The 19,917-nt window shown below is 36.5% G+C and overlaps 1 protein-coding gene across 1 annotated transcript in view; it reads left to right on the top strand.

Annotated features, from left to right (window-relative positions):
• The window catches only part of CCP110 (centriolar coiled-coil protein 110), a 20,262-nt gene extending 605 nt beyond the window's left edge, over nucleotides 1–19,657 (top strand). Inside the window, exons 2-15 of the mRNA XM_009281625.2 lie at nucleotides 738–894; nucleotides 2,259–2,387; nucleotides 3,832–5,476; nucleotides 6,469–6,593; nucleotides 6,736–6,919; nucleotides 8,067–8,206; nucleotides 8,574–8,690; nucleotides 8,952–9,053; nucleotides 9,335–9,451; nucleotides 9,969–10,048; nucleotides 10,859–10,921; nucleotides 11,873–11,932; nucleotides 12,508–12,590; nucleotides 17,321–19,657. Coding sequence (XP_009279900.1) covers nucleotides 748–894; nucleotides 2,259–2,387; nucleotides 3,832–5,476; nucleotides 6,469–6,593; nucleotides 6,736–6,919; nucleotides 8,067–8,206; nucleotides 8,574–8,690; nucleotides 8,952–9,053; nucleotides 9,335–9,451; nucleotides 9,969–10,048; nucleotides 10,859–10,921; nucleotides 11,873–11,932; nucleotides 12,508–12,590; nucleotides 17,321–17,373 — 3,045 coding nt within the window. The 5' untranslated portion in view covers nucleotides 738–747 and the 3' untranslated portion in view covers nucleotides 17,374–19,657. The remainder of the gene's footprint in view (nucleotides 1–737; nucleotides 895–2,258; nucleotides 2,388–3,831; nucleotides 5,477–6,468; nucleotides 6,594–6,735; nucleotides 6,920–8,066; nucleotides 8,207–8,573; nucleotides 8,691–8,951; nucleotides 9,054–9,334; nucleotides 9,452–9,968; nucleotides 10,049–10,858; nucleotides 10,922–11,872; nucleotides 11,933–12,507; nucleotides 12,591–17,320) is intronic.
• The last annotated feature ends 260 nt before the right edge of the window (nucleotides 19,658–19,917 follow it).

The following is a 19,917-nucleotide window of genomic DNA, read 5'->3' as shown; positions in this document are numbered from 1 at the left end:
GGTCCAACCGGGCGGCCTGGGGAGGGCTCGGTGCGCCCGGAGAGGGCGGGAGGAAGGCAGAAATCAGCCGAAGGGGTGTGCGAGGGGACAAAAGCGTTGGCAGGCCTTGGCAGGTGGTGCTTGGCTCTGAATTTTTACGCCGGTAGGGATGGGCAGTGCGAGATATGTAGGCTCTTTTAAGGAAACTAGGCTGTAATGTATTTTTTTGATGGAAGTATTGGCGTCTGTTCATATAGGGATGTATCGAGGAGGAGGCTCATGGGAGTGAGACACAAATTCCTCTCAGCCCCCTGAATATAAAGGCTGGTCTTGCTTCAATACCAGCTTAATTCTTTTTTAAATTTTTTAAATTTGGCTGCAATTTTATTTATTGTTTTTTTACAGTTGATAGGATCTATCTGATAGTTGTAGGAGACCTTAAAGGTTTAATCTTTGAGGGAAATTGTTAAGATTATCTGTAGCATGTGTAGTTTTGTAAGTCTTGGTTATCTCAATGCTTGCTTTCTTGTCAGTGTACCTGTGATCATCTTTTATTGCTCATATATGCAGATTTTACTTTTATGTGGAAAAAAAACCCCAGCTTTGCAGCTTTTGTTAATGATAGGAAAAAGAGAAACTTGAGTTTTCTGGTGTATAATTTGTTTCCCAGAATATAGGGATACAGAATTAGTTGTGGTGGTGTTTTCCCTTCATGGTCTTGGAAGTACACGGAAGAGTAATGTTACTATTCTTTGCAGCTTAGTTAACATGAAGATGGAGGACTATGAGATATTCTGCAAGAAGCATCTTTCCAGAATCCAAGAAGAGGCAATAAAAAGAGAAACCTCTTTCAATGTTCAGCACAAAAATACCTCCCTCATTCAATTCCATGGAGTTCCTGTGCTTTCCCCTCTGGTAAGGCTGGTTTTTTTTTTTTCTTCTTTTCTTTCCTTCCCTGGTGTGCTTACTGTGCTATTGGCACTGGCTTTGATGTCCACACGTAATGATTCTACTGAAGGTACAGCTCTGTTTGAGGTATCATCTGGCCTGCTGCTTAGTGTATTCTAAGCATTCCTAGCCTTAATTTTACAAAGTAAAGGGGTAAGGTGTACTTTTTTTCGTATTGACTACATCTGCTTTCATTTCTTGAAATTTGTTTTCTTCACGAGGGGAGTAAAAATGTTTGTGGCATTAAATAGATGAATGTTATTGCTGGGCTTAACTTTATGTAGAATCTTATTGACATTCAAATATTGAACATGTGAGTTTGTTTAAAAGTATCAAAAAAAAAGTGCAAATAGGAAATACTGAGATAGTTAAAAAGCTTTTAAGTAAATTTTTTTTGTGTTTGTTTGCAGCTTTCTCTAATGTATTTCACAGGCTCATCAATTACGTTGAGTCATTTTATGCTTAATGCAAACAGAGACACGCAGAAGACTTGGTAGTTTGTGCAATAATGCAGCTGACTTCCTTGTTTCAGTGATGGAAAGTATGAATGAGACACTCTAACTCTAACAACAATTTCCAAAAATTGTGATACAGATACACATTGGAGACTAAATGATATATTGTAATATCTTTCATTTACAAATGGGTGGATAATTTAAGGTTTCATAGAAGAAATGCATAATTTGACTTAAGACTACTTAATTTTGTAGAACTTCATGAAACCATTTCTTGTAGATGTAATTTTGTAGATCTAGTTTTGCCTTTTATCCAAACTACGTATTCTAAAGTAGTAACTCAGAAGATTTTCAGATTCTGATTGTTGAAAGGATCCAGAAGGCTGCTTGCATCCATTTCTGTTTTGTTGTGAAATTCACCTGTGGTTCAAGAGGGCAAGTGTGAGCTAGTCTTTCGTAGAGCTTAATAATTTGAGTAGGGGTAGAAAGGTAGGTCACAGAGGGCTCTACAGGATGCCCAAACCTCCCATCTCCGTGGAGGACTGGGAAAGACCTGTCCTGCAGTCTGAGTCCTGTGTCATTTGAAGTTGGTACAGTAGCATGTAATGTTCATGCAAATTTTTTTATAAATGACCTTTTACATTCATGTTCATTTGCATGTGTGCCAAGAAGGCATTTTGTGCATCTTCCATTAAAAAAAAGTATAATTAGTTAAAAAGAAGCTGGCATTTAAAATGTGCGCAAAGCCTCAACTTAGGTGATTGCTGTTCTTCTATTGTTTTGTTCTGTTGTTTTTCTTTTAATTTATTTCTGTAATTCTGTATTGAAATTTGCATTTAGTGATATAAACCGTGTTTCTTACACTCTGTTTTGCAGCTTAGCCTTGAAAAGAAAAAGGAAATACAGCAATATAAACAGAAAGCACTGGACCTAGAGACCTGGAGACAGAATTCCCGGAAAAGAGCTTTATTGAATCGTGTTCAGGAGATTCTAGAAAATGTTCAGGTAGTGTTTGTCCAAAGCCGCCTTATAGCTTTACAGAAAACCTCTGCTTATAGACATTTTGAGAAAGTGCTGGGGTTTAAGTATTCACCAATATAAACATGAAATTAATAGCAGTTAACTCTCCAGAGCCAGCGTTTGCTAGTATTTCATGCTATGTGACCTGATAATTGATTATTTAGTGATAATATCTACGTTCATTGTAATGCATGGGACTTGCTTTTCACTGCTTGTTTTGGAATATGCAAAGGACAGACAATACCAGGTGACTGACTGTTGCTTTTGTAACTGTGTTTGAAACAATTAGATTGTAAAAACAAATGAACAAAACCCCTGTTGTTAGAGCAACTGGCTTGCTTTATTTGCAAGCTTATAGTTTAATCAGAAAATAATCTATATTCAACCTTACGATTACAGAATTAAAATAACCTTCGCAACAACTAGTAATTCTGTTGTGCTTTATAATTTTACTGCAACTATTTTGTTTTCTTTGCTGCTTCAATGATGAATTTAGTAGAGGTTTAAATTGAAAAGACTATTAAATACATCTAATCAAGCGGTATTATTTGTCTTTGAAACAGTTGTAATACAATCTTTAAATTAACCTCTTGCTTAAACAAGTACAGTTAACATTGAATTTGTTGAGTTACTAAGGTGGCAAACATAACTTACTAGTTTGCATTGTTTACTGGAGTGTACATGGCAACAATCATCTGACTTAGGATTTGAAGAGCAGACCAGGAACATATGTTGAATACAAAAATAAGTTAGCTTTTTTCCCAAAGGTGTCCCCTTGATAACTGAGTTGTAGTACATAGGATAACCTATAGGATAATTTTAGTGTGCAAATCCTTTTAAACAAATGCTGGCTAGAAGTAGCATGTAATTCTCACTTAAATAAAGTTGTTTTTCCAAGTCCTTGACAAATGAAAACTCGTATTTCATTGTCTCGGGATTAGTAAAGAAATGAAAAAATTATCTCATAGTTCCACTATTTTGGTTAGGAATTATTTTGATTTGTTCTTAGTCATCTGTAGGTTAATCTATATTTCATGCTGAAATTCTTCAATTATGTTTGTCATTTCATATAAACATGTTTCATATTTTAAGAGGAATCTTGCAAGGTAATTTGAAGCCATAAAATTATTTGAATATGTCCAAATTACCTTTTGAAGAACAGAGCATCTTTGCATTCAGATACTTGGTATCAGTAAAAATTCTGAGTGGACCATTATTCAAATTTATATTTTAATTCCAATAATCTTTTTCTCATTGCAAAGAGCTCTGTATTTTAAGTAAGTTGAAGGAAATTAGTAACAGTCGAACTGAAAATTTTTATTGGTTTTAAGGTGGCAGCATTCTTTTTTAAGTTCAGGTGAAGCTTGCGGTAATCTGAGGAGATTTCATGCAAAAGACGTGATTTTTTTTTTTCAATTTTTATTTGCAGATCAGGAAAGGACCTAGCATGAGTGACGTGAATGCACGGGAGGCTGAGAATACTTGCCCTGATTCAGATTCAAAAGCTTCAACTGACTGCACAGCTCTAGCAGATGTCCATTTGGCATGTTCTCCTGAAAGGCATGGTCCCACGGAGCTTGAAAAGACACCAGAACTTACACCGTTAGATACTACTGGGCAGGTGACATCAAATGTGACAGAAGTAGTTAAAGCAGCAGAAGAAAATGTTTTTTCAAAGCAAAGTGAGAGTCACTTCTCAAAAGACATACCTTGTCCAAGGGCTGCGTCTCCTGACAACGTGCATAATAAGCTTGCGTCACAGGCTCTGCAAAAGCAAGAGGGACTAGGAGTGCCACCGTCGGATGAGGAAGTCCAAGATCCATACGTAATGAGTCTTCAGAACCTGATGAAGAAATCTAGGGAGTACATAGAGAAAGAGCAAAGCAAGCGTAGCTCAAAAAGTAATTCAAAGAGGAGTATGAGTGAAAGTCATTCAGATAAAGAAAATGATAGCGTTAAAACAACTGACTCTGTGAAAGAAAGAGCAAAGCTTACAGGCAGAAGTTGCACTGCTCTGACACTTGATAAACCCAGTCTTAATAAATCAAATACCCTTCTCCAAGGTGCCTCTACTCATACAAACAACACAAGTATGTCAGCTTTATCCAGTTTTTCTAAAGTGGACATACCTATGAGAGTTGGAACACCGCCATTGGTGGATTCGGATTCGGATGAAGAATTTAAAAAGACTTCTATGTTTGATCGTGACAGTAGCATTGTCAGGAGCCTCACAGGCTCTTACGCCAAATTGCCGAGTCCAGAGCCAAGCATGAGCCCTAAAATGCACCGAAGGCGCCCAAGACCTTTATCAATGGGACACATCGTTATAAATAACCCTGTGAATGCTTACGAGTTAAGTCCTAAAGGCAAGGGTAGAGCGATGGATTTAATCATGCAAGATATTGCTGATAAGAATAATGTATCTGAATCAGTGCCAAAGTTCATGGTGGACTTCACTATGGTTTGCCCTAGCAGAGTTCCTGGTGTCAACAGGAATTCTTCAGGCCCTTGTGATGGGTTGGGGGTTGGCAAACCAAATCGCCATTGCTTTGGGCACTTGGAAAGCAAAGGAACGTTGTCGGCTACAGTGGAAGGACAGGTAGTCATGGACAGCAGAGGGCCGTATAAAGTAGAGACCAGTACTAATATTGTAGTTCCAAAATTGAATGAGCCATTTGCCATCAGTCAGTCTACAGTAACGCAGAAGTTCCTAGCTGTGAATGAAACCAAACCGTCTAGTTTGCTGGAAAATACTAAATGTAATTCTCCAGTAGAACTCAATAAATCTTACGATGTAGAAAACCCATCCCCACTACTAATGCAGAGCAAGAATATGCGACAGCAGATGGACACTCCAAGTGTTTCCCCAGCAAACGAGCAGTTTCTAGAAAATAGTTTTGAAAAGGTAAAACGTAGACTTGATTTGGACACCGACAACTGCCAAAAAGAAAACAATCCCTGTGTTCTAACAGTTGGAATGGAAGAACAAGAGAAGCAGTGGTTGCAAGAACAGAAATATCCTGTGGGATCAGTTTACATTACCAAGAATGCAGCCCCTGATGGTATGGCAAAAGGTAAAAGATTTCCTGTAGTTGAGGGTTTTTCTTAAACTTACTTCTCAGTTTATAAATCTTTTAGGAAAAACCCCAATGGTCATTAGTTGTTGTTGGTTCTAAATATGTATATATATCAAAAGGCTAAAATTTTATTGAGTGTAAATTATCTTTTTTTCAGTAACCTCATTATTTCTCTAATTTTTAATTAATGACAAATTCTGAAATTCAGCTCACTACGTGAGCCATTTTTAACTGCTACAGAATGGCATAATCGCTGTCTTAGGAGTTGCTTGGAGTCGAAAGTCTTATAACAGCTATTTGTAACAAATACTTAATTAAACAATTTATGAGGAAGCATCAGCTAAAACTTTGTTTATCAGTTTTGTGAATTCTGTATTTATTCTCAAGGGTATCATTTGACACCACAAATGTTAATTTCCCATTTGAATGCACAAATTTGAGTTTAGTTTTACTAAGAAAATAATGTCTTATTCCCTTAGGTCTAAATAAGACTACTAAAAGAACAGATACCGTGTGTAAATTAAAAGAAAATACTTTTAAATGGGTAGCAAATCATTATATAGGTATTTTCTTCCAATTCAAGACTGTTACATCTGTATGTGTCTCTACCGAATCAAGCTGAAGTGGCATAAATAATTTTAATTCACTCAAGCAAGCGTAGGTATACTACTCTCAGAGCTAGATTTTTTGTGTCCTTATTTTAATATAGGCTCAGTTGGTGTTACTGCTGTTCCATTCGCATGCTTATCCCACAAATATGAACATGCAAATATGTTGAAGAACTGTAATAACTGATGAGGTTCTTTGCAATACATAATGGAAACTCGATATCGAGGTTCTTTGCAATACCTAATGGAAACTTGGCATCAAAGATATGTTGTACTTTTGTACTGATGGTGGAAATTACTCCTGTTTAAATCATGTATGTCTGTGGCAAAGATCATATATAAAATACTTAATGCTTGATTCTTTGTAATGTATCTTCTCAGAAGATATTTTAAAAACTAAAGTGTTGGCCTTTGAGGAAATGAGGAAGAGACTTGAAGAACAGCATGCACAACAACTGTCAATTCTGATAGCTGAACAAGAGAGAGAACAGGAGAAATTGCAGAAGGTAAGGTAAAAAGGAAAAATTCTAAGCAAAGGTCACGTGTGTTGCATTGCAGTTTGGCAGGAAGCAGTTGGTTTTAAAATGTCTATTCCATTGCTTTGCAGAGTTAGAAAAATAGTCTTATAGTTGATTCTCTCTTTTGTAGGAACTGGAAGAGCAGGAGAGAAAGTTGAAAGGAAAGAAGGTTGCTACAGCGGAAATAGAAATTTCCAAAGTGAATATTAACAGTAGGATGGAGTTGGAGTGGAGGAAAAAAAGCGAAAGTGGCTTGCTGGAAAGTGTGCAGTCTCAGCTGGAGACAGTCCATAATACAAACGCTACCAGCATTGGTAAAACTGAGAGGGTAGAATATATGTTAAATGTTGTGATATATTTTGCTCTGCAGTGCTTGACTGGACCAGCTGCCCCACTGTATCGATAAATGCATTGTTCCTGTCCCAGGGCACTTCTTGGTTAGGATATGTGGACAGCTACTGCCTTCAGCTATTGACAGCATATGTAAAACAAATTCTGTATTGCATCTTTTGTCTAGCTGGCATTTAGCCAGTTTCAGCCATCCTTTTACTGTTCCATGTATTGCATTTGTGTATAATTGTTATAGGGTATATTTGAGGAAAACAAGCTAAAAGTAAACTGATTTGATCAAGGATGAGAAGGTGGATTTGCATCATGTCACCGAATGTTCATCCTCATTCCATGTAGCTGCACAGCAGTGGGCCAGGTGTTCTCATTTGTGTAGAAGGATTAGAAGGGCTCTGCCAAGGGGTCTTGACTGCAAGAAAGTACAGCTATAGCTGATGGAACACCTCTCACCTGTTCCAGAATGTTACGAAACGTTTTGTTTTGTCTTCTGTTTAGCAAATTTTGCGAAGAAATGAATCAGAAATATTCAGATTGCTTCTTGCCTATAATTGACCTTGTAAACAAAGCTGCTACCTCTGAGCTGAGTTCTGTTTCTTGAGTGTATTAACATGCCCTTACCAAACACAGATGGAAATTGGGTATTCTAACAGGCAAACAGCAAAGGAACTTCCATTTGAGAGTAAAATTGCTGAACTATATGATTATTCCTTATTCATCTTTAGGATCCATGATAGTAACATTAAACACTTTAAAACCATATTCCTTGAGATGCTTTCTGAATAAGATTTTCTGTAGCAATTTTAACATTAGGTAAGTGATTTTTTCATGCTGTAGCATACGGACATTTTTCCTCCTAATACACAAGTGTTATGATCTGCAATTTGAATAAGAATAGCTAACAGCACTGGGAGCGTCTTTGTTCTTAAGCCCAAAAAGGCTTCCTGACTGCAAGCAGGTTTAAAGTTTATGTATGCGCTTGATTTTATCTGCATTTGTTGTTTTTTATGGAGTGCTGCATTTGTGTATTTGTGTATATATGTGTATACACACACATAGTCATTACTTTATGGACAAAGTCTGTGTGTTGAACTGTCCATTCTGCTTTGCATGCAGGTTTTGCTCATACTACGACACCTAACACCTTTGCTTCAACAAGTGAAACTTCATTCTTTCTCTGGGGACCATCAGGTAGTGGAGTTATAAAAACCTCAGTATCTAGGCCGAGTAACAGGATCAAAACTAAGTGGACTCAGGTAAGGAAAAAAAAAAGGTTTATTTATAGCTTAAAAAGCCCTCTAGTTTTTGTAAGACACTGGTAACTTTATAATAGCTGTGCAGTAATAAATCTCGCAGAAAAGTTTAGTATCCCTTCCTATATCGACTTTGATTACACAAGAGAACTGTATAGGATCTTTTTCTCGTTGTTCATACATGCAAAATAATCATATAATAATATATTGCTTCTGCTGAGTTAATGTTATGGTGGGTGCTTCTGGCCTAGCCATCAACAGCTTGTTTCTTACTTGAAAACCTATGTCACATGATTGATGTTCTTTGCAAAATAATTCATAATTCTTGCTTTTTTATCGAATGTTTAGAAGATGCTTCTTTTCTTTTAAGGTTTTCAGTCCAGAGATACAAATGAAGTTCAGTAAGATCACTGCTGTGGCAAAGGGGTTTCTCACTCGTAGACTCCTGCAGACAGAAAAACTGAAACATCTTAAGCAAACTGTAAAAGTAAGATCAGCATTTTTGTTATGCAGCTTCTCCTGTTTGTTTTTGCTCGTATCTTCAATTGACAGGTGAAATGATGCATTTTCTGCTTTCAGAAGAATTTGGGAATGTCTGTCAGGTGAACATATTTGAGTGTTGCATTGCTTAATGTCATAAGGTCCAAGTCAAACAAAGGCTGTACATCCTATGAGTACAGTTTGTAATCATTCCTTTGTTGTGAAGGATTATGCTTGGTGCTTAATCTTATTTTCCTGTCTTCCCCAGGATACTATGGAGTTCATAAAAAATTTTCAGTCTGAAGGCCCATTAAAAAGAGGAAGTGTTTCAGCACAAGATGCATCCCTTCATGAAAGAGTAATGGCTCAGGTGACACAATTTAAACCTTTTTTTTTTTCTTCTTTCCTAGCTATTCTGCTTTTGTAATATAAATACCTAAAACCTTCACAGTGACTTTGTTTAAAGGAAAAAGTTTAAACTATGGCTGTGAAGAGAAGATTCCATTTTTGCGCTGACACATTAGAAGAGATTTCAAAATTATCTTTTCAAGTGTTTTGTTTAGATTGAAAGTGAGAAGAGCTTGATGATCAAAACCATGGGAATGTTAACTTGACTGAATATTTTATTAAAATTTTGATTATTCTTTCCAGCTGCGAGCTGCTCTGTATGACATCCATGACATCTTTTTTACGATGGAGGCATCAGAAAGAATGAATATTCTGCGTCATGATCGTGAAGTTCGTAAAGAGAAGATGCTCAGGCAAATGGTGTGTTATAGTCAAGAGAATGTAAACTGTTTTAAGACTTTAAGTAGTGAATCATTTTGCTTTTAAGAGATTCTTCCTCACCCAGTAAAAAGTTTTTTTTTAATCTAAATTGTTGTTTAATTATGTTTCTGTAGGTAACTTTTTTCAAAGAAAAAAAGAGGTCACTGCAGTAAGATATTAATATGTTGAAACTTTTAGTGTGTAGATGTATAAAAAATAGAATGAAAAACATGGTGAAAGTAATAAGAAAAAGTTTATACTTTAAATAAGAATTCATTATGGCACACAAATATTTTTAATCTGATAATATAAGGAAGATCCTGTAATTTTAAAAAAGAAAAAAGCCCTTGAATTTAGCTGAACTTACTACTGAAAACACTGTTGGCTTTGTTTGGTTTTTGTGGGGTTTTTTTGGTTGGTTGGTTTGTTTTTTTTTTTTAAGTAGGGGCAGGTCAGATGGGGTTAAGCTCAATAAGAGCAGTAACCAGTGTTATTGTTGGTTCTTTTGCTTTTTTAGGATAAAGTAAAGAGCCCAAGAGAGAGAGTGACACTTTCAACAGCTACACAGAAATCTCTGGACAGGAAAAAGTACATGAAGTATGTGCAGTTCTCCCTTTGTGGTGGGGAGGGCGGGGTGCGAGAGGATGGGTAGGAGACATTGGAAAGAGTGAAAAGAAGTTTTTGGAGTAACAGCTTCTTTGCAAACTAATTTCTCCCATAGGAAGAATGAATAAAAAAAGTCTTCAGGTGTGTGGTGATTTACTAATATTAGTTCGCTCTTACTTTTAAGAGACTTCTTGTTTGTATGGGAGAAAAATGTTTGTTGTAAGTTGTGCATTTGTGCTGTATTTCAGTGGTGAGCAAAATGATCCTTGTGCGCTTAGTTTATGGTCGATTTTGTAAGTTGTAAAAAGTGCTCCAAGTTATTTTGTCAATCTTTCTAAAGTGCCTAGCAGTAGAGGTACTTGGTAGGGTGTATCTGGCAAAGTTTTTTGGGGGAATGGTAGCAGGCATTAATGTTTGTTGTAAGTTGTGCATTTGTGCTGTATTTCAGTGGTGAGCAAAATGATCCTTGTGCGCTTAGTTTATGGTCGATTTTGTAAGTTGTAAAAAGTGCTCCAAGTTATTTTGTCAATCTTTCTAAAGTGCCTAGCAGTAGAGGTACTTGGTAGGGTGTATCTGGCAAAGTTTTTTGGGGGAATGGTAGCAGGCATTATCCTGAAACACAGTGTACTGAACAGTTGTGTTACACTTGCTCTGGAGTAAAAGGTGATAATCTGTAGTACTGCTCTGGCAGTATTACACGTAGATGTAGATCCTGTTGTAGGTTTTCTCTTACTGCTTCTGTTTAAGACCTAGATGATGATTTTATAATTTAAATATGTTTCAATACTTTTGTTTCTCTAGGGCTTCAGAAATGGGAATGCCAAGTAAAAAAATAATCATAAAACAAAAAACTCCTGAAAGCCGGTGAGTGAAGATTACTTGTATTAGGATGCTTTTAAAGAACTGTCTTACAATGATAGATTCTTTGATCTGTGTTGCTGGTTTGCCATCAATCAGCTCAATTCCTGCCACTATTATGACGGACAGTAAGGAAATCTGATTTAGCATGGTCTGAGAAAGGGGTTTATTAGCTCATTAGAAGTTAGAAAATATTTATTTTCTTCAGAGTCAATTCTGAAATTTTATCTTCAGAATTTATTTATGGCTTTAAATTTCTCTGCTCAGGTTCAAGGTTTTTCTCTGAGATACACTATTAGTATCTCTTAAGCTTCAATTTGACACTACTACTTTTCTTGACACCCTTTAGTTTGCAATGTAATCCTTGACACGCTTATCTTTAGAAAGCTATCAGAAAAGAAGTGGCTTTCTGTTGTGAGGAAGAGTTCTTGCTTCTAGATTGTGTGATTGTTTGCTTAGATCACAGAAATTACAGTGTTCAATACTTGCTGTTCAGGAAGACAGCAGCCCTTCTCTTATGAGGCCTATCTGCACCTTTTTCTCGTATAAAAGGTCAGATACCTGTTATCCCTTACAACAATTTTTATCCCATGCTTACCCAAAAGCTTTGAAGACGTGCTGTCTACTAATACAGTTCAATCTTCAATGACTAGTTTAAGCGATTCAGTCCTTTTTTCCTGTATGTTCTTACCAATGACTAGGAACCCAAGGCACTGTTGAGGGAGGTTTATCTGTGTGCTTTTTTGTTTCTTTGTTTTAAATAGCAGAAGTAGTAATTCTATTCTGGAATTTTAATTCCTGCCACTTTTGCCTACGTTGTCATCTGCATTACAGAACCTCTTAGCCTTTCTGAAATTTGTTATGTGAAACATGATGCATAATTCAGTACTCCTTATGAGATTTTTTTTTTCTTTTTAAAGAAGGAAAAAGCACTAATAAAAGTTTGTGTTTTAACAGCGTACTTCAACCAAATCAAGGACAGAATGCCCCAGTTCATAGACTGCTTTGCAGACAAGGGTAAGGGCACACAGTATGTTTATAGCCTAAAGATGAAAGCAAATGCAAAGTGCAAGAGCACAGTGATTTCTGAATAATATTTACATGTACTGGTGCCACTTGTGTGCAATGTAAACATAATTATTTCTTATAGTATTTTGAAAGAGTGATGAAGGTTTGTTTTACCTTATACTGCAAGAAAATATTTAGTGTTCTCATCCTCTTGTGTATTGTCTCCATTTACACTGTGTTCCAACATTTCTATTTGTAACATTCATTCCATGAAGCTTTGCTTAAACATAATGAAATACGTATATTTTTAAATGTAGACTCTAATGCCACAGTGTCTGAATTGAATCAGTTTGTTGAATAGTGTTTTAAAAATCTGTTCATGGGGAGATGTTCTCCTATTTAATGTACCTACTTAAGCCATAATAATGTCGATAGGAGTTGTGCACATACTCCAGAGGAGGCTCTGTGGGACACTGTACAAAAAGTTTTCATGCCAAACACAGTTTGATAGTGTCTTTATATTTTTGGATACTGCCTTTCAACTTTGATGCAAGTGACTTATTAACTCTTTTATATTTAATTAGAACCCCTAAGACCTCAGTGAAGGGGGTTGAGCAAAATAGAAAGAAGGCCCCAGAGAGCAGAGTGTCTAACAAGGCTGTTTCAGGTGTGTAGAAAATTGGTGCTTGGATCTTATAGTAAATAAGTTACTAGTATCTAGAAAAAGTAAATGGGGGTTATATTGTTTTCCTTTTCTTGTGCACCTGCTTTGCTATGTCTTAAATCTAACCTATCTCTTTAAACAAACATGTGCTGGTAACTTAACCATCCACTTTCAAATTCTGTAAACATAGGAGATAGAATGTACTGCACAGCTCATTTGCTTTTGCTCACCAGATGCCCAGTCATAAAGTCTGCTGTTGCAGATACATTGTTTGTTTTTTATATATATATATATGAAGTTTGCCAGATATATTCACTGTAACTGTTTGACAAGCTAATAGTAGTCAAACTAGACTTGCATTAGAATCTTAATGTCATTTGACTCTTAGTTCTGTACACACGTGTAACTTGTCTTCAACGCGAAGCCTATTGAAAGGACAGGAAGGACAGTTTCAGACTTACTAGTCGGTGTTCAGTCATCATACAGTCTTAAAATTATATATATTACTGTAGTCTCTTACAGAATGTTTGAGTCTTAATGACCCAGTTTTAAACGTGGAGTATTCCTGTACTTGCATACAGAGATCACTGATTGGTTACCTTTTATTAAAAAGGTTTGATAATAGTGCCAAACCTCTCAGTTTTCAGCCCGTTCAGCCGTGAAGGGAATAAAACACTATGAAACATCTTATACAATTTCCATTTTTTTAATCAGGTCTTAAATTTCTTAAGTGACAAACCTTAATTTATTAAAAGGTAAAGTGATTTATATGTTTTAAAACTGTTTAAGATCTTAATTACACTTTGTTCTCAAGGGAGAGTTCCACAAGTCAAGTATAAAAATTGGGAATTTTGGGGCTCAATAAGGCAAATTATAATGTAGTAGGATTTCAACTGTTTTCCATAGTGATCTGAATTATCTTTATGTATTAAGTATCAAACCTTTCCTATAAGGGAAATTCTCCATTTATTACTGCCCTGGAGCAACGCAGGGAGTATCTGTGAGTTTTACTGCAGTGAGTACACTGTTTAAATGTGATGTTTTCCCAGAGTGTTTGGTCTTTTCATAGTACTTTGTGAAGCTAAGAGAAGTGGCTGTAGAAGGACGTATAGTAAGAAACTATGCATATACATCTGTAGCATTTCAGTTCGAAGAAGGTGGGGGAAAAAAAAAAGGGAGGGCAAAATAAAAAAGTAAACGATGAGATTACAGCCGAGGTTTGTTCATTTATTTTTCTGTTGCCAATTCTCCTGGCAGTGCTGTCACCACTAAAGTGGAGCATGGCAGTTGTTCAGTTGCACTCAGTGACACTACGGAAAAATTAGCAAAGGTAGTAAATAATCTCTCTGAAATATAAAGAAGAAAACTAAGTAAGCAATATAATTTTAGCAACCAGAGGTAGCCATTAAGGCAAGTTTTCATCTTTTTTTTGCAAGTTTGCAAAAATGTGTCTGGTATTAACTAGTAAATGAGAGTGCTGAAGAACAGGGACAACAAAACAATCAAGACCTCTACCAGTTACAGTATTACAGAGGTTGTAAAAGAGTAGTAGTGTAAGGGCGGTGTCAGTATCAAGTTTAGCACTGATTTGAGATTTGGATGCCATCCCCAATCTCTCATAATTCATGCTTAGCTTGTAATGATTTACAGTGTTTTCTACATTTGCGTCTGGCATCAGACATCTAGTTAAAGCATTCTTTCTCACTCTTCTGCGTTGGCAGTGTGTGTTGCTTTGCTAAGTACCTGAATTTATCTTAGTCGTGACAGTTGATGTTTGGCAATGAAAAGAATCTTTTGGGATATATCTCTAAATTTCTCTTTGCTTTTCCTTACTGTTATTTGTTGAATATCTGGAAAGCTATTTAATGCTTTCTATAGTGGCCTTCTTGGAACTTAAAGCAGATGTGTCTAACCAATTGTATGCTGCCTAGTTCTGGCTGCACAATGTAACCTCAGTGTTTGGACATCACACGTGTTCCCATGGTGTAACACCAGTGCTTCCATATGGTCCTTTATAAGTAGGTTAGACTACTTGTACTAAATGAATAGAAATGCATTCTGAAATTATTAGGTGGGGAACTCTTGGCATGAAAGAAATAATCTGCATAATTTTGCGATAATGAAAAAGCCTTAAGCTGAATACATTTAAATAGAACATGGTTTTCTTTATGTATGGATAAAATGTGAATAGTGAAAGGCTTGGCAGTATGTTGAATAGGGTTTTTTTGTTAATATTCTTTTTTTTTAAATCTGGGGTGTTTTTTAAGCAATAAAGTATCTTTTCAAGAGAGATCCTTGAAAGTCATCTGTAGTGAGGCAACCAGTTCTGTCTGGGGAAGACCACAGACAGAGAAAATGTAATCTCAAGTCAATTTGAAAAGAAAATGTAAAAAGCCAAACAAATGCATATACTTCTCTTGTTTTAGTAGAAGTTGTGCATATCAGAAAATAAAGAGTTGTAGCAGTGGTTTAGTCTAGGCAATACAGAGTTTTATTCATATCTGCAACTATGTCAGTCTGCTATACTCCTAACCCGTAATAGTGCTGTTTATCTTCTTGTCTTCATTCATCCCTGACTCCCAATTAAATTGTGCTTATTAGAGAGGCAAAAGGGAAGCAGGCTTAGTAGAATACAACTATTATATATAAATGTCACTTATGCATTCAAATTAGATGAGACATACCCTCAGAAGAAAACAATAACATACCCATCCAACTACTTTCTTCTTTTTTTTTTTTCCTTCATTCTTCTGATTGTTGTTTTAAATTCTGTCTGCAAAGTGCTTTGTAGCTTTAATATCACTCCAACTGATTGTTGTCTTTTTCTGGCAAGAAGGCGTTTCTTTTAGGAATCAACTGGTGATCCTAAATTTAGGTTTTGTTGTTTTGTACTCCTTCAACCCACAGTTCTGTGCTAAAGAGAAAAGTACAAACTAATAAATCTGTAAGGAGTCTTATTTGTTGATTCTTTTTTTATTATTTTAAATAGGACAGAGATGCTCAGTCAATAGCCTCCAAGCTGTGCCAGGCAGGGCATTTAATGGGATCTGATTGTGTTAGAAAGAAGGTGGTTGAGATCAGGCAGCTGCTGCAACTAGACCTATTCATCTCCTTTGTTTCTGCCCAGTCTTGGGTGAGTGTTGTGGAAAAGAAATATGGGGCATGAGGCACATAGAGTATTTGGGTGGCAGCAGCACTTGGCCAAGCATGGTCTTTCCTGCAGGCCTGTCCAGCGTGAGCAGGGAGCACATTGCCCATGTGAGATGGTGTGTGCTGTGAAGTGTGTTAGCATTCAGGCCAGCACTTCAGGAAGGTCTCAGGCTTGCTATGTGTGAGTAGCCGGTCAATCGTATGTCATAGGGGAGAGGCCTCGTGTAGTTGCTCCTCTTGCCACTGGAAAAGGTTGGGTGATAATTGTATTCAGAAGGACTGTAACTCTTTTTAATAAAATTTGGCTTCTTCAATTCCTTAGTCTAGGTTGCTAGGGTTTTTACACTTCCCTATACTGTCCTATTCTGTATGTGAGATTTTTATATAACTTGGAGTGCACTTGAGGAGAGTTAAGAGGCAGTGTGAAATCAGTAATAAAGCATCATGCCTGTCAGCCTGCTTGTTCGTCCTACGAGATCACAGGTGAGCTGAAGAGTACAGCACTGGAGAGTGCTGGGCCAGTGAGAATGCCTCTTTGCATGGGGGAAACAATGTTCAGGTGTGAGGGATCCTGCTGTGGTAAGGTCTCTGTGGGCATTTCCAAAGCTGCTTTGCACTGTGCTGAATGTAGCCCTTGGACACCTGTAAGTAACCACTGCAACTCTGACAAAGAGTAACTGAAGGTCCTAAAAAGGACTGGCTCTTACTTCATCACATTAATTTAATTGCCTGGTAATTATTTATCTTCCATGGCTGTCTTCCATTTCCACTGCTCTGCACCATGTGGTGTGATTTTCACTGCTTTGTGTAAATGTTTGCTCACATTGCTGGACACTCTCGATAACTGCCTGAACCTAGTGAATGCTGAGTTGTGCTACTTTTTAGCAGCCTGCAGCGCTAAACCCTTATTACTGGAAGATACTTGTGCTATGCATAGTATAATATGGCTTTCTAAATATATATAAGTATATATTTGTTCCATGTGGAAAGATTTTATTTATTTATTATTATTTTTATACTTGAGCAGCTTTCCTTTTATAAGGGCTTTGCCTGATGACCTTATTCATACTGCACTTTTAATTCTGGTTGTGTGTATCGACATATGGAAACCTACAACTGTCTCTTGGTTTATTAATGTGGCAGTTGGGGAAAAGGAAAGAGTTATCCTAAATATTTGACTTGTGTAATACTTTTTTAATTGATAGTTTGTTTTAAAGTAGTACATGGCATAGTTAAACTTATCAGTCATTTAATCTCTGTCTTGGTGATGTGACAGACTTACCTTTTAAAAACTTGTGAATTGTAGTTGTAGATGTTTTAGAGTAGCAGAAAAGAAAATGGAATAGTTACTGAGGAAGGAAATACTATAAAATGTCATTACTTTCAAACCTATAGGTAGTTTTTGTGAGGCGTTTTGGGTGTAACATTATGAAAACTGTCATTTTAAAAGTAGCCACTGAATATATAATACTGCTTAAAAAAAAAATTGTCCTAAACACTTTCAGCTATTTTTGTTGGATAATCCTGTTACAAAAACCAGTACTACTAATTGTAAAATGCTAATGTTTCTACTTAATTTTTAGGAGCATATGCAGGAAGAACCCAAAGAAAGAAGCCAAATGTTGTGACAATTTAAGAAGACAGCACTCACTGGGATAAAATGGCTATTTTTTAATTATGACATTCTCAGCACCGATTCAAATATTGCATCTTCTATATGTGTATGTATATTTAGAAATGATAAACACACTTTGTCATTTCCAGACTATGATACATTAATACAATCATATTGAAGTAGTAAAGGGCTGTGAAGCTCTAATACTTGTGGAGAAATTGCATGCTAAAACTTACTATATATTCATACTACTGTGTACACATAAGATTCATAATCTTGTTTATTTAAAGACCACCATGGGGCAACATTAAGTTAATTTGTGACTTTTTCACACTCTCTAATTCTTGTCTGACATATGCTTTTTGCATTACTTAAAATTGCAATTTCTGTGTATGGTTGCCACCATAAATAAGTCGTGTGTATATATTTTTAGTTTCGTACCATAAAGTTAAAGCAGTTAAATAAGAAAAAAAAGAACAATTCAAACAAAACTGAGCTCTTACATCAGTGAATTTGTCAGCAGCCTTTGTGAATGTACTTTCTGTATGAATGAGATTACCTCAACTTAAATACTAATGGCCTGAATGTTTTGCATTTCTGCTGAGTTGGACAGACATGGATCCAGATTAACTGCTGGGCAGACAGACATACTTTCGATGACTATACTGAAATTGCGCATTTATACACGTGGTAGATCAAACCGCTGTGCTAGAAGAGTCCTAGGATTTTTTTTTTCCTTGCTGTCTACTGCATTTTCTTATGGAAACAACTTTTGGCCAAGATGAAGAGAAGTGTATGTTCTACAAAAATTTCAGAAGGCAAGATTTTAATTGTTTTACCATTTCAGACTTACAAATTATTGTCCGTAATAATAATTCAGGTATCTTATGTTTTGTTGATGACAGTTGCAATTTTTCTGAGCAGTTTCTCTTCTACTGTGATCTAACAGGCCCTTGTACTGAAATCATGATTTCAGGGGCGGAAAAAATCCCTACCTAAGCCCAACAAACACACTCTCATGTTTATGAAAATCTAACACTAAAAGATCATGCTCATATTTTGCCTTGGTCTTCCTACTGATGGATGTTATCCTTCAACTTGAGGGGAGCAGAATTCTGTAACTTCTGTCTTTTAATGAACTTGAGACATGATCTTTACATTCAAAGTCCAGTAGAGAAAAGCTTGGCTGTGTAAGTCTTCGCAGCGCTTACTGTTTTGCTCTGTAATGGTACTAGTAGAGAACTGACTACCAGAATGTGGAATGGGTTGTATTTTGTTGCTTTCTCAGTATCGATACAATGCAACACCCTAACTTCAGAGGCTTTGTAACATGTTGACATGGATATAAGAGAAAAAAGACTGACCAAAAATTTAATTGTGTTAAATAGTCAGAATAAATAGGAACATTAATGGTAGGATGAGGAGAGTGGGCTGCGATGAGTGAATTGGCTTGCTTGTGGCACTAGTTGTGGCTTTTATCTGCCACCAAGTCTGTCCTCTGCAGCTAGTGACATTGTTCAAAATGAATGTTTTATACCATGCAGTAAGTTATGCAAATTGCATACTTAGAAAATGGCAAAAATGCTGCCTAAACACTTTGAAGAATGACACTGCTCGGTGGCTCTTTGCTGTGGCATTTGTTTAAAAGCTGTGGGGGGGGGTGTCCCCTAATGGTGTAAATTTAAGAGTTTACACTGGTGGAGGACCTGCCTCCTTCGTACAAACGCTATGGGTCTTTAACATTTCAGACATAATACAGAAAACGCCCGAGGCAAGCTTCCTGCTCACCCAGTAGGCATCAAAGCTCTGTTTAGGTTCCCAACTTTCCTTAGGAGTGGAAAACATCTCAAGAAGGGAAAAATTTACAATGACAAGAGTAACCTGTGTCACAGGACAAAACGTGCTGTTGATATCAGCGCTAAAGATTGATGTTTAAAGGACGTTTTATGTGCTGTATTTATTATTAGCATAGGCAATATGTTGATGTAAAAATAGGTTTAGTTTAAGTGTTAGTAAAAATTAATGCTTACTTTCTGTTCAGGTTTCACATCTAAACCTTTTAAGCATGCTTCCAGTATGTGTAATAAAACATTGTAGCACAAGTTTTTTTTAACTTTCATGAGGCCTTTCTCTTGACAAGTGCCAGAATTTGTTGTTGTACTTGATGTTTTGTATTTATACATATTTAATCTTTTTATTTTGTGTGGAATTGTAATATCATTATAAAAGTGTATTTATTTTTGTACTTGATTTCATTTCCACCAGTCTTGCTTTTTACTTAAAACATACTGCACATTAAACTTTAAATCTTTAAAAAGAACTGCATTTCTTTTCTTTTTCTGGGTTGAAAAATCACTTGATGTAAAATGAAAAGGCAAACTCTATGGTGCAAGGCCTTCCACCTCACAACTCACTGCAATTCGTACTCGTTCGTAAGGGCCTTTTGCCCTGCCCAGGAACAGTTCTGGCTGTGGTGTTACCCCCGTGTAGTATTTCACACGAGACTCCAAAAAAAGGCCTGCAGAGGAGCTTCACGGCCGTGCGGGACCAGCCAGCCGCCCAGCC

Source organism: Aptenodytes forsteri, unplaced genomic scaffold, assembly GCF_000699145.1.
Source record: "Aptenodytes forsteri isolate BGI_AS27 unplaced genomic scaffold, ASM69914v1 Scaffold84, whole genome shotgun sequence".
NCBI classification, from domain to species: Eukaryota; Metazoa; Chordata; class Aves; order Sphenisciformes; family Spheniscidae; genus Aptenodytes; species Aptenodytes forsteri.
The sequence above is the reverse complement of the archived record's forward strand: the minus strand, read 5'-3'. Positions and strand labels throughout refer to the sequence as shown.